The sequence below is a fragment of the Dama dama genome, chromosome 20 (assembly GCF_033118175.1).
Source record: "Dama dama isolate Ldn47 chromosome 20, ASM3311817v1, whole genome shotgun sequence".
NCBI lineage: Eukaryota > Metazoa > Chordata > Mammalia > Artiodactyla > Cervidae > Dama > Dama dama.
Window position 1 is genome coordinate 29326270 of NC_083700.1, and position 15251 is coordinate 29341520.

At 39.6% G+C, this 15251-nt stretch overlaps 1 protein-coding gene across 2 annotated transcripts in view; it reads right to left on the reverse strand.

The window, feature by feature from the left end:
- The window catches only part of SYCP1 (synaptonemal complex protein 1), a 129716-nt gene that overhangs the window by 93557 nt on the left and 20908 nt on the right, over positions 1–15251 (reverse strand). For both annotated transcript variants that reach the window (XM_061119938.1, XM_061119937.1), the window contains exon 11: positions 11240–11348. In XM_061119938.1, coding sequence (XP_060975921.1) covers positions 11240–11348 — 109 coding nt within the window. The remainder of the gene's footprint in view (positions 1–11239; positions 11349–15251) is intronic.

Below are 15251 nucleotides of genomic sequence, written 5' to 3' on the forward strand. Positions count from 1 at the left end.
CCTGCTTGTGCATTCCAGTCCCCTATGATGAAAAGGATATGTTTTCTGTTTGGTGTTAGTTCTAGAAGGTACTGTAGGTCATCACAGAACCATTCAACTTCTGCTTCTTTGGCATTAGTGACTAGGGCATAGACTTGGATTACTGTGATATTGAATGGTTTGCCTTGGAAACGAACAGAGATCACTCTTGTCATTTTTGAGACTGCACCCAATACTGCATTTCAGACTCTTCTGTTGACTATGAGAGTTACTCCATTTCTTCTAAGGGATTCTTGCATACAGTAGTAGATATAATGGTCATCCAAATTAAATTTGCTCAATCTGGCCCATCTTAGTTTACTGATGCCTAAAATGTTAATGTCCACTCTTGTCATCTCCTGTTTGACCACTTCCAATTTACTTTGATTCATGGACCTACCATTCCAGGTTCCTATATAATATTGTTCTTTACAGCATCGGACTTTATTTCCATCACCAGTCACATCCAGAACTGGGCATTGTTTTCACTTTGGTTCAGCCTCTTTACTCTTTCTGGAGCTACTTCTCTACTCTTCTCCAGTAGCAAATTGGGCGGCAACCAACCAGGGGAGTTAATCTTTCAGTGTCATATCTTTTTGCCTTGTCATAGTTAATGGATTTCTCAAGGCAAGAATACTGAAGTGGTTTGCCATTTCCTTCTCCAGTGGACCATGTTTTGTCAGAACTCTCCAGCATGATCTGTCTGTCTTGGGTAGCCCTACACAGCTTGGCTCATAGCTTCATTGAGTTAGGCAAGACTGTGATCCATATGATTAGTTTGCTTGGTTTTCTGTGATTGTGGTTTTCATTCTGTCTAGCCTCTGATGGATAAGGATAAGAGGCCTGTGGAAGCTTCCTGATGGGAGCAACTGGTCATGAGGGAATCTGGATCTTGCTCTGATGAGTGGGGCCATGCTCAGTAAATCTTTAACCCAATTTTCTGTTGATAGGCGGGGCTGTGTTCTCTCCCGGTAGTGTGGCCTCAGGCCAAACTATGGTAGGGGTAATGATGACAATGGCAACCTCCTTCAAAAGGACTTACGCCAGCACACTGGCTCCCAGGACTGTTGCAGTCAGTGCCCAACTCCACTGCAAGCCACTGTCAACCCATGCCTCTGTCTGAGACTCCTGGAAACTCACAGTCAAGTCTGGCTCAGTCTCCTGTGCGGTCACTGCTCCTTTCTCCTGGGTCCTTGTGCACACAAGATTTTGTTTGTGCCCTCCAACAGTCTGTTTCCCCAGTCCTGTGGAAGTTCTATAATCAAATCCCACTGGCCTTCAAAGTCAAATTCCCTGGGGGTTCTCAGTCCTTTTGCCAGATTCCCAGGTTGGGGAATCTTTTATGGGCCCTAGAACTTTTCAACAGTTGGAGAACTTCTTTGGTATAATTTTTCTCGAGTTTGTGGGTTATCTGCTTGGTGTCTCTATGGTGGGGCTAATGGCAACCTCCTCCAAGAGAATTTATGCCACACGCCATGGCTCCCAGGTCTGCTACATCTAGAGTCCCTGTCCCCACAGCAGGCCACTGCTGACCTGTGCCTCTGCAGGAAACACTCAAACACTCAAAGGCAGGTCTGGCTCAGTCTCTGTGGGGTCACTCAGTCTCTGTGGGGTCTCTCGGTCCTGGTGCACACAAGGTTTTGTTTGAGGCCTCTGAGCATCTCAGGCAGGTATGGGGTTTGATTTTAAATGCAATTTTGTACAATAAGCTAGGACAATTTATATATGGATGAAGCAAAAATAAACAAACCCTCAAGCAAATTTGCTGCACAAGTTTACATCACCTGAGCAGTCCAATTAATCTAAAGCCGTGAAAGTGACTTAAGATGGGTAGAGCCACCATGTACATGGTAAAAGCAAATGAGAATCCTCCAAAGAGGAAGCTAAACTACCTACATACAGGCAGGCCTTATTATACTAATAAGAGAAAGTTTTTCCTGAAAAAAAATTTTCAAGAAAAATAATAAACATGTAGTCAACTATGTATAAAATAGATACTAATGAGAATCTACTGTACAGGACAGGTAACTGTACTCAGTGTTCTCAAGTGGCCTATATAGGAAGGAAATACAAAAAAGAGGAGATTATGTACACATATGGCTGATTCACTTTGCTCTACAGTAGAAAATAACACAATGCTGTAAAACAACTATACTCCAACATAATTTTTTTTAAATGTAGTCAAAGACAAAAAGGCACCCAATAAAATAAGGCTAAACAAATAAAACAAAATCTGGACTAAAATTTATCAGAAAAAAAGATAAATATTTAGGATAAAGAATTATCAGAAAGAAACTATAAATAGCTATTCTTATTATATTTAAAGAATAAAAAGCCTAAATAAGAAACCAAATTACATAAAGTAGAATAGCAGATCTGAAAAATATATACATATATTTTATATCTTATAATAAACATCTAATAATAAAAATCTTATAATAAACATCTAATAACTAAAACTGAAACAGTTCATAGTGGATGAGAAACAAAAACAGAATTAGTGAATGACAAGATGGGTCAAATGAAATCATCTAGAAAAAGGCACAGAAAGGCAAAACTGTGAAAAGATAGAAAAGAAATTAACAGTCACAGAAGACAGAGAAAATTAGCATGAGTTTTATTCAGATTTCCAAAAGGAGAGGAAACAGAGAATAGAACAAATATAATGTCAGAAGAAAAGCAATAATAAAAGACATTAATTTACAGATTTAAGAAACTGTAAAATGAAATTAAGCATATATTACATCATACTGAAAATGCTAAAATATCAAAAACAAAGCAAATCTAAAAAACCGCAAAAGAGGAAAAGGATAACTTATCTTCAAAGGTTCAACAGTTAGTTTGACAAGCGATACAAAGGAAACAAAAGAAAGCAAATACTACCTTTAGTGTGCTAAAACAAAAGTTTTAATATACAGTGCGCCAACCAGAAATATATATCAAACAAAAAAATCCTTTCAGATGAGAACAGCAAACAAATGTTCAGACAAATAGGAGAGAGTTCATCACAAACATATTTTCACTAAAGGATATTCTAAGTATTCCTCTTCAAGGCAGAAAGAATAGGACCCAAATTAAAGATCTAAGAATTAAGGGGAGGGATCAAGATCAAAATGATAATAGCAGGAGGACATGAAGCTTACCTCCCCACCAGGAACACATCAAAAATACATCTATATGCAGAATGATACTCACTGAAAACTAAGTGAAAAATGGCATCCATTTTTCTTTTTTATTCTAAAAATGGCATCCTTTTTTTTTTTTTTCCCTAAAAATGGCATCCATTTTTTCCCTTGTACATCCAAAGCTGTAAGATGGAATCCGGTAGGAAGAGAAGAGAAGCAGTCAGATCAGGACCTCTGCCCCATAAGGCGACATGGAAGAAGACGGGAATCTTCCTTGAGAGATGAGCAGTTCAAATCACATTTTGGGTATACAAGCCCTCAGGTCCAAAAGCAGGAAGACAAGTCACCTAAACTGGTTAGAAAACCAGTGAGACTAATAGATTCAAATCATGAAGACAGGTGCAACATTTGCTTACTCCTGAAACAAGGCAGAGAAAGCAAATTGAAATTGCACCGGACTCTAGCCTGCTTCCTGTAACTTCCACAGTGTGCCACCCAGCCTGAGCCAAGTGACTGCTCAGGCCTTGCTTGCTTTGCAATACAACTCCACACTAGGGAAAGAGTTGCTGTGGCTGAGGATAGCGCTCAGTTGTGAGGGACTATACCAGCCCAGACACAAAACAGCATCTGAATAGGAAGGTGCATCCATTCATTACTAGCGCTTACAGTAGCAATGTACCAGAAGTAGTACCAGATTCTAACTACAGCTGACACCACCATAGCCTGCACCCAGACCCACATCAGCCATGCCTGCCAGCTCTGCAGCCCAACTCCAAACTAGGATGAGGGTTGCAAAGGCAGTTTAGACCCAGAACAGTGTCTGAAGAGGCAGGGGCAGCTATTAATGGTACTCACAGAGGCAGTGAATTAAAAGCAGTCCAGACTCTAACTGTAATCAGGGAAGCCATGACCCACACTCAGACCAACATCAAGCACCTGCACTGCCCCTCTTGCTCCAGAACTGCTCCATATGAGGTAAGGGTGCCAGTGCTGGGAGGGAAGAGAGCACACACCTAGAACGAACAAAGATGGCTCAGACCCAACTCTTAGAGCTTCTGCTTGAGCAACTAGAGACCTGACCCTGCCTCCAACAGGGTAATGTTGGCCACTGAGAAAAGAAACCCTGGCTCACACGTGACTGTGGCTCTAGTCCCTCCATTTCCAACCCAACCTCTTAGCAAGGTGATAGTTGCCAAAACACGCTGGGAAAAGACATGATTCATGCTCACATCAGATCCTGTTCACAACATATAAAAATAATAATAAAAGTAGATTTATAATCAGAGATAAAAAGTTAACATTAAAAAAATAGGTTTAACATTAGAAAATAACATTAAAAACGAATCACTAACAAAGGAAAAAATATGACAATCTCAATATATGCCCCCTAAAAAGTATTTTGATTTTTACTGATATTTTTGTGGATATTGAGTCAATATCCATTCATCATAAAACTCTTTGATATATTAGAAATAGACAGAATTCTCTTTCAGAAAGCAAGGATGCAATAATGAGCAACTGCATTCCCCATAACTAGCTTTGTGCCTGGCATAGAACAGAAAGGAGGTTAATAAAAGTTGAATGGATAAATTAATGAGCAATGATTTGAAAGTGCTACTATATATCCAAAAGAAAGTTTCCAACTGCCTTCTAACTCCTTTATACATGTACTGTAGGACAATGTAGAGCTGACATTCAGAAGTATAGCAAGGAAGCAGAGACCTCAAATTTGTTAAGCCAGAAAGTAAAGAAAACGTGCATAAATATGGTGAGGAAGAAAAAAATTTTATATGCTATGTATGAAGAACAAGGGTTTCCAAGTCAAAGTTCGGAAAAGAGAGGAACAACGGAAGTTAAGACAAGGAGAAAAGTCAACAATGATAAGAGAATGAAAAAAAGTAATGGGTTTAATCATGGATGACTGATATCTAGCCTCATGAAAAAGATCCAAACCCCCTCCAACAGAATCCTATTTAAAAGTATAGTACTCTTAATAAACAGAGAGAAAAAGAGTCAAAATTTTCTCCCCTTAAATTTTTTTCTTAAATCTCTGATCACTGATACTCTTTAGCAGACAAATATTGGCAAGTGACAAAAATTAGGTAACAACAAGAAAATATTATTATTTTCTTGTAAAATTATCTCCTTATTGCCAAATTCAGACTTAAATTGAAGAAAAGCAAGGAAAACCACTAGGCCATTATGTATGACCTAAGTCAAATCCCTTACGATTATACAGTGGAATTGACAGATGCCAGGGATTAGATCTGACAGACAGAGTACCTGAAACACTATGGACAGAAGTTAGTGACATTGTACAGGAGGCAGTGATCAAGACCATCCCAAGAAAAACAATGCAAAACGGCTATCTGAGGAGGCCTTACAAATAGCTGAGAAAAGAAGAGAAGTGAAAGGCAAAGGAGAAACGGAAAGATATACCCATTTGAATGCAGAGTCCCAAAGAACAGCAAGGAGAGATAAGAAAGCCTTTCTCAGGGATCTGTGCAAAGAAACAGAGGAAAACAACAGAATGGGAAAGACTAGAGATCTCTTCAAGAAAATCAGAGATACCAAGGGAACATTTCATGCAAAGATGGGCACAATAAAGGACAGAAATGGTACAGACCTAACAGAAGCAGACGATATTAAGAAGAGGTGGCAAGAATACACAACAGAACTATACAAAAGAGATCTTCATGACCCAGATAACCACGATGGTGTCATCACTCACCTAGAGCCAGACATCCTCGAATGCGAAGTCAACTGGGCCTTAGGAAGCATCACTATGAACAAAGCTAGTGGAGGTGATAGAATTCCAGTTGCGCTATTTCAAATCCTAAAAGATGATGCTGTGAAAGTGCTGCACTCAATATGCCAGCAAATTTGGAAGACTCAGTGTGGCCACAGGACTGGAAAAGGTCAGGTTTCATTCCAATCCCAAAGAAAGGCAATGCCAAAGAATGTTCAAACTACCACACAATTGTACTCATCTCGCATGCTAGCAAAGTAATGCTCAAAATTCTCCAAGCCAGGCTTCAACTGTATGTGAGTCATGAACTTCCAGATGTTCAAGCTGGATTTAGAAAGCCAGAGAAGCCAGAGATCAAATTGCCAACATCCACTGGATCACAGAAAAAGCAAGCAAGTTCCAGAAAAACATCTATTTCTGCTTTATTGACTACACCAAAGCCCTTGACTGTGGGGATCACAACAAACTGTGGAAAAATCTTAAAGAGATGGGAATACCAGACTACCTCACCTGCCTTCTGAGAAATCTGCATGCAGGTCAAGAAACAATAGTTAGAACTGGACATGGAACAACAGACTGGTTCCAAATCAGGAAAGGAGTACATCAAGGCTGTACATTGTCACCCTGCTTATTTAACTTATATCCATCATACATCATGTGAAATGCCAGGCTGGATGAAGCACAAGCTGGAATCAAGGTTGCCAGGAGAAATATCAATAACCTCAGATATGCAGACAACACCACCATTATGGTAGAAAGTGAAGAGGAACTAAAGAGCCTCTTGATGAAAGTGAAAGAGGAGAGTGAAAAAGTTGGCTTAAAACTCAATATTCAGAAAACTAAGATCAGGGAATCCGGTCCCATCACTTCATGGCAAACAGATGGGGAAACAATAAAAACAGCGACAGACTTCATTTTCTGGGGCTCCAAAATCACTGCAGATGGTGACTGCAGCCATGAAATTAAAAGATGCTTGCTCCCTGGAAGAAAAGCTATGATCAACCTAGACAGCATATTAAAAAGCAGAGACATTACTTTGCCAACAAAGGTCTGTCTAGTCAAAGCTATCGTTTTTCCAGTAGTCATGTATGGACTACAGGAGAGTTGGACTAAAGAAAGCTAAGCGCCAAAGAACTAATGTTTTTGAACAGCAGTGTTGGAAAAAAATGCTTGAGAATCCCTTAGACTGCAAGGAGATCAAACCAATCAATCCTAAAGGAAATCAATCCTGAATATTCACTGGAAGGACTGATGCTGAAGCTAAAGCTCCAATACTTTGGCCACCTGACGTGAAGAACTGACTCATTGGAAAAGACCTTGATGCTGGGAAAGACTGAAGGCAGGAGGAGAAGGGGACAACAAAGGATGAGATAATTGGATGACATCACCAACTCAATGGACGTGAGTTTGAGCAAGCTCCAGCCGTTGGTGATGGACAGGAAAGCCTGGCATGCTGCAGTCAACAGGGTTGCAAAGAGTCAAACACAACTAAGCAACTGAACTAAAGGAAATACTAAAAATAAAAATTAGCTGACCATAATTAATTTAAATGGATAGTTCCAGGGAAAATGAAGTAGTTAGTAACAGACCAACCCTCATGCTGAAAATAACTAGTATACACAGAAACAAATCTAAACAAAAAGGACTAAAGAGGCTAAGATTCCTAACAGATATGTCCTAATAAGTGAACTGACAAAATTTAGCTGACATCTACTGATTCTAGGCATGAGCAAGAGGCCTAAATGCTGGCTTGGTCCCAACAGAGGGCTGTTGCCAGGGGATTAAAATAGACAGCATATATGTGACAACCTAGAGGGGTGGAATGGAATGGGAGGTGGGAGGGAGGTTCAAGAGAAAGGGGATATACCTATGGTTGATTCATGTTAATATATCACAGAAACCAACACAATATTGTAAAGCAATTATCCTCCAATTAAAAACAAATAAATTTGAAAAAAAAACAGCACAGTTTTATGGGTCTCAAAGAGCTGAATAAACAAAATTGAAGACTCAAAAAAAACCTCATAAACTTGACTATTTCCCTTCATTCAGCTCAGCCACTAATTGGATATGAAGAAAGCTGAGCACTGAAGAAATAATGCTTTTGAACTGTGGTGTTGGAGAAGACTCTTGAGAGTCCCTTGGACTGCAAGGAGATCCAACCAATCCATCCTAAAGGAGATCAGTCCTGGGTGTTCATTGGAAGGACTGATGCTGAAACTGAAACTCCAATACTTTGGCCACTTCATGCGAAGAGTTGACTCACTGGAAAAGACCCTGATGCTAGGAGGGATTGAGGGCAGGAGGAGAAGGGGAAGACAGAGGATGAGATGGCTGGATGGCATCACTGACTGGATGGACATGAGTTCGAGTAAACTCCGGGAGTTGGTGATGGACAGGGAAGCCTGGTATGCTGCAGTTCATGGGGTCGCAAAGAGTCGGACATGACTGAGCAACTGAACTGAACTGAATCAGCCAAATTTCTCCCTGGCAAACAGAAGAGAACATCAGCCAGCATCTGTAACTTTTCTTATAACAATGTATGGAATTCAATCAAAAAATTACTGAACACATCAAAAGATAAGGACAAATGACTAAAAAGTAAGATTAAAAAGGAATAGAAAGTAGAATGGAGGTCACAAAGGGCTGAGGGGAGGAGGAAATGAGAAGTTACTGCTTAATGGATACAGCAATTTTGCAAGATGAAGAGTTCTGGAGATAAATACTACTGATGACTGCCTAACAATGTGAATGTATCTGTGCCACTGAGCCATACACTTAAAAATGATTAAGATAGTAAATTTTATGTTATATGTATTTTACCGTATTTTTAAAAAAGAAACAGATCAAAAGGTGAGCCAGATGTTGAAGTAAAAAGAGAAGAACTATACAATATCAGTGACTAATATATTTTAAAAGGATGAAATGTCACTTTTAAAAGAGGAGAAGCTAACCAGAGAAATAGAATCTTTAGAAAAATAATTAAATGGAAATTTTAGAAGGAAGAAATATGATTAAAGTTAAGAATTCAATAAATGAGTTTAAAAGCAATTAGACACAGTAGAAGGCAGGGTTAGATAACAGGTCAATAGAAGATATCTAAGCTGAAAGAAAGAGAAAAACAAGTGGAAGACAGATAAATAGATAGATAAATGGGAAACAATGAAAAGTAACTTAAATGAATATATTTCAGTGGCTGTTAGTGTGCAGAATCATACAGTGTTATTTATTACCATTAAGTTGTTTCCAGTTTATATGATAAGATTAAATATTCATTCATCTTAACACCTATTAAAATTCTATTATATACATACATATATAGCAACATGTTGGGCACTAGAGTTACAAAGATATTTAGTAAGACACACTGCCCTCAAGACACTCAAGGTCACAGGAGACATACGAGTAATGCTTAAGCCACTCTTAACAATAAGGAGTTCAGTAGAATTTAGCCAATAGATTTGGAGAGGAGGTAGAAGGTTCATTTTGGTTAGTAGAAGTAGCCAAAAGCTGGTGAGAGAGGGAGAACATAAAATGTAAAAGAGGTTAAACCATTTCAGTATCTAGAGTACAGGACATAGTAATGACAGTAAGGTAAAATGTGCAGGCATAGGTTAACAGGAACTAAATAATTCTATGCCGTGTTTTTAAGAGAAAAGTGAAAATATGCCACAAGATCTCCATGATGTTCTGAAAGGAGCACAGTATTTCACAAAGTACACACCTTTCAAGTGCCTTACTACTTGAACAAGTTTGAAAAATACTCAATAAAAAGATAGTCTAAAATATTACATGACACTAAAGATCCTTCATAATCTGATCCATTTTTTCCAGTCTAATCTATCTGAGTTCAAGATATAGACTTAAAGATATATACTAATATTTATCCTAGTATACTAATATATAGTAATCAGTGCTTCAAATAAACCCTAATTTTCACAGTTTCAAGACTTGCACAAGCCATTTCTTCTGCCTACACTCCCTCCTCCAATTCACTGTCTAGGGAACTTTTAATCATCTATGGTCTACTTACCCTGGAGAAGGAAATGGTAACCCACTCCAGTACTCTTGCCTGGAAAATCCCATGGACGGAGGAGCCTGGTAGGCTACAGTCCATGGGGTCACAAAGAGTCGGACAAGACTGAGCAACTTCACTTTCTTTCTTTTAGTAGTTGATGCATGAACTTAGTTGCCCTGAGGCATGTGGAACCTTCCTGTATCAGGGATCAAGCCCATATCCCGTGAATTGGCAGGTGGATTCTTAACCACTGGATCACCAGGGAAGTTCTGAACTGTCTTATTGAGGCTTTAATATTTGTTGGTTTAATGTTTTGGCATACCTGACAGCATTCATTGCCTAGTGGCTCAGACGGTAAAGCAGCTGCCTGCAATGAGGGAGACCTGGGTTCGATCCCCCTGGGTCGGGAAGATCCCCTAGAGAAGGAAATGGCAACCCACTCCAGTACTCTTGCCTGGAAAATTCCATGGATGGAGGAGCCTGGTAGGTGACAGTCCATGGGATCACAAAGAGTCAGATATGACTGAGCAACTTCAGTCGTTCATGGTCTACTTCAACAAACAACTTTTCCTTAATGCCTTTCCAAATGCCTTGCTCCAAGAATAATTAATAATTGTCTTCATAGTGCTCCTAGAGTATTCATTTATTTACAAAATATCTGAATACCTAATATATATTAGCCACTGTTTTATGTACTTGGAACACATCAATGAACAAAAAAAGACAAAGATCCCTGTTTTCATAGAGCACCTTATTGAAACTTGAAGAAAATGAGACTATGGAAAGGGAAAAGAGAAGCACATCTTCTTTGAAAAAGCTTCCTAAGTGACTGTTATTCCCTCCTCCAACTTTTCAACCTGGGTGGAGAATTACAGCATTAAAAACCATTACAACAAAACTGTGTTAGTCACTCAGTTGTGTCCAACTCTTTGTGACCCCATGGACTGTATCCTGCCAGGTTCCTCTGTCCATGGGATTTCCCAGGCAAGAATACTAGTGTGTGTGCGGTGTATGCATGCTCAGTCGTATCTGATTCTTAGAAGCCCCATGGATTGTAACCCACCTGGCTCCTCTGTCCATGGGATTTTCCAGACAAGAATACTGGAGTGTGTAGCCATTCCTTTCTCCAGGGTATCTTCCCAACCCTGGGATTGAACCCGGGTCTCCAGCACTGCAGGCAGATTCTTTAACTGTCTGAGCCACCAGGGAAGCCCAAAACATTACAACAAAACTGTTTCATTACAATAAAACTGTAATGAAAGCTAAAATTTTAAACATAACAAGAAGAATACATAAGACATTATCATATTTTCTTATATAAATTCTTACTTGTCTTTTCCTCCAATTGATTAATTTTATTTCTGGACTCTTCTAGCAAAAACGTTAACTCTTTCATTTTATTTTCTTTCTCAGTACTTTGGATCAATAGCAGTGATACCTAAAGTGAAATATTTAAATAATACATTATAGATACAAAAAATTAAATGATACCTTAGCACTGATCATCATCTATGATTATTTTATGCACTTCCTTATATGCTTTTCATCAGTCTGTGCCTGGCATTCATTTGAATGAAGGAATGAGGAAACTAATACAACATACTTAATATTATAATAAGCATTTTAAGTTATCACATAGAAGATTATATACTAGAATCTACTGGTTCATTTATTCTATAAATATTATTGAGCACCTACTCTGTTCCAGGAACCATAATAAGCACTGAATATACAGACATGATGGAACTCATCTAAGAAACTCATAGCCTAGACCAGGTGACAAACAACTAAACTTGAATATTATTATAGAACAAAAATCTTACAGGAATTAGAAAAAAATCTAAATCAATCTTGGGGGATGGAATCAAAAATTAATCCTTCTCAAAGAATTGAACTGAATCTTGATAGACAAGTATTTAGTCTTGTCTAAGTATTCAGGCTAGCAGGAGGAAATGAGCATTCTAGACTTGTGTAAGAACACAAAGGATCAAAAGATCATCCTTCTATTCAGAGAGTTGAAATGTTTAGATGGCTAGAATACAGAGTGCATGTAAAGGAAAGGTGAAAGATAAACTTATAGACGGAAGACTCACAGATTCAAGATGGCAGAAAGACCTTTCTACCCTATTTTCATCTTTTAACCACCCAAAAAATAACCAGAAAAACAACAAAGATGGACTTCATCTTCCATGAAATCATGAGACTTCTATAATTCAAACCACAAAATGTAAAAAAGGAAAACAGTGAAAGGGAACAGAAAATGATTTAGCATAGAAATGTAAGATCAAAACTAAGAGTCTACACAGGGAAGATTACAAATGAGAAGCAAGATAATTCTATCCTAAAGAAACCCAGAATGTTTCAAGAATTTGAAGCAACAGACACTGTGGAAGCTAGGTATGAAACAGGAGACTAAGAAAAAGGAGAAGACTCCTGAGACTCCCTTGGACTGCAAGGAGATCAAACCAGTCAATTCTAAAGGAAATCAATCCTGAATATTCACTGGAAGGACTGATGCTGAAGGCCAATACTTTGGCCACCTGATATGAAGAACTGACTCACTGGAAAAGACCCTGCTGCTGGGAAAGATTGAAGGCAGGAGGAGAAGGGGATGACAGAGGACAAGATGGTTAGAGGGCATCACCAACTCAACTGACATGAGTTTGAGCAAGTTCTGGGAGATAGTGAAGGACAGGGAAGCCTGGCTTGCTGCAGTCCATGGGGTTGCAAAGAGTCGGACATGACTGAGAGACTGAACAAGAACAACAAAAAGTACAAGGAGATTGGAAGTCTGCAAAGAGTAGTAAGGCTCCCCTAGGCCTCTTAACCCTCCTTTCCTGGACTCTACTCCCTGAAAGCCAATCAGAGAACAAGCCTATTCCATCTTTGCAAGAGACACCAGTGCCAGGAGCCATTATGGGAGGTCCCGCCTGTGACGAGGTCATGAAGAAAATACCGGGCAGGCAAGGCCGTCCGGGACCCCATCCATGACGAAGTCACGAGGAAAATACCTGACAGGCAAGGCCGTCTAGGATAAGGGACCCTCCAGGTTGGCCTCAGCCTCTACCCCACCCTGTATCTTCCCCCCTTTTCTGCTGTTGTTCTTGTTTGCCCTGTTGCAGATTCTTGTGTTGCCTGCTGAGAGCTCTCCTGCTCCTCTTTCACTGAATGAGGACCAACTTAAAACCCTAATTAATAAATCTTCTGGACGCTGGTACCCTATGAAAGGGCCAGAGATGAAGGAAATGCTTCCACTCAAACATTTTGCTGGCATTCTGGCTTGTTTGATAAATGTGTGATCTCATTGCACAAAATGCTCTTGATTGTTCTAAACATCCTAAACACAGTATGTTAACAAAAGAAACTATTAAGCATAGGCCCCTTCACGGGGTGAGAAAAGCTCCACAAATATGATAGCCACAAATGTGCCTAATAGAAAATACTTTAGATAGAGATTAGCTGGCGACTTCTTGCAGGTAGTTAACTTTTAGACTAAGAGCCTGTTTTGTGCCATATCTGCTGTTTCTGCAGTCCTTCGCATTTCTGTTCTGTAAAAATGTAATCCTATCTAGTTCCATAGAGATGACGCTTATTAGAAAGAAAATGATTAGTTATAAGAAAAACAGGGTCGGCTACTGAAGTTGCTTAAGTCACACCAGGTGCAAGCCATAAAATGTTAGCAGGCCTGAAGGCCAAATGATAAGACTCTTGTGAACAAAAAAGTATGTGGGTGACATCCAGTTTCTGTTGAAGGTCAAGTTGCTGTAATGTTTTGGATGACCTGTGTGTAAGCAATATGCACTTCCCCCAAAAAGATGTTGTTAAGGGTATAAAGGGGCCGTACAAAAATAAACTTCAGACTTAGCCCCGAGCTTTGTCTCACTCTCTCTCTCTCATTCGCCGACGCCGTTCATCCTGAGGGTTCCCCTGGATCCTGCTGGGGCTGGACCCCGGCACACCAGCATGATCAAATCGGAGGAAAAAAAAAAGAATCTCTAAACCTGAATATTCCAGGCACAGGAAAGGTTGGAGACAAAAAATATAACTAAGAAGTCAACATATGGAATGATGAGACTCAGCCTGTCCTGCTAACCCAGCCCTGAAATGCTATCAGCAAAGTTTACATTCCCAGGCAAGGAATGTGGAGATTTATAGGAAAAAAAAAAAGTCTTGCAAATAACAACACTTAGAACTTCCAGATATACAAGCAGGATTTAGAAAAGGCAGAGAAACCAGAGACCAAATTGTCAATATTCATTGGATCGTGAAGAACCCAAAGAAATTCCAGAAAGACATCTGCTTCATTAACTATGCAAAAGCCTTTACTGTATGGATCACAACAAATTTTGGAAAATTCCTAAAGAGATGGGAATACCAGACCATCTTACCTGCCTCCTGAGAAACCTGTATGCAGGTCAAGAAGCAACAGTTAGAACCAGACATGGAACAACAGACTGATATCAAACAGGAAAAGGACTGTGTCAAGGCTATATATTGTTACCCTATTATTTAACTTATATGCAGAGTGTGAAGTGTGAAGTCGCTCACTTGTGTCCAACTCTTTGCGACCCCATGGACTGTAGCCCATCAGGCTCCTCTGTCCATGGGATTCTCCAGGCAAGAATACTGGAGTGGGTTGCCATTTCCTTCTCCAGGGGATCTTCTCAATCCAGGGATCGAACCCAGGTCTCCCACATTGCAGGCAGATGCTTTATCCTCTGAGCCACCAGGGAAGCCCCTATATGCAGAGTACATCACGCAAAATGCAAGGGAGAATGAATCACAAGCTGGAATCAGGATTGCCGGGAAAAATATCAATAACCCAGATATGAAAATGATACCACTCTAATGGTAGAAAGTGAAGAGAAACTAAAGAGCCTCTAGATGAGGGTGAAAGAGGAAAGTGAAAAGGCTGGCTTGAAATTCAACATGAAAAAAAACTAAGATCATGGTATCCAGTTCCATCACTTCATGGCAAACAAATGGGGAAAAAGCAAAAACAGTGACAGATTTTATTTTCTTGGGTTCCAAAATCACTGCTGATGGACTGCGGCAACAAAACTAAAAGATGCTTGTTCCTTGGAGTAAAAGCTATGACAAACCTAGACAGTGTATTCAAAAGCAGAGAAGTCACTTTGCCAACAAAGATCTGTATAAGCAAAGCTATGGTTTTTCCAGTAGTCATGTATGGATGTGAGAGTTGGACCATAAAGAAGGCCAACTGTTGAAAAATTGATGCTTTCAAACTGTGGTGCTGGAGAGGACTCTTCAGAGTCTCCTGGACAGCAAGGAGATCAAACCAGTCAATCTTAAAGGAAATCAACTCTGAATATTGTCTGGA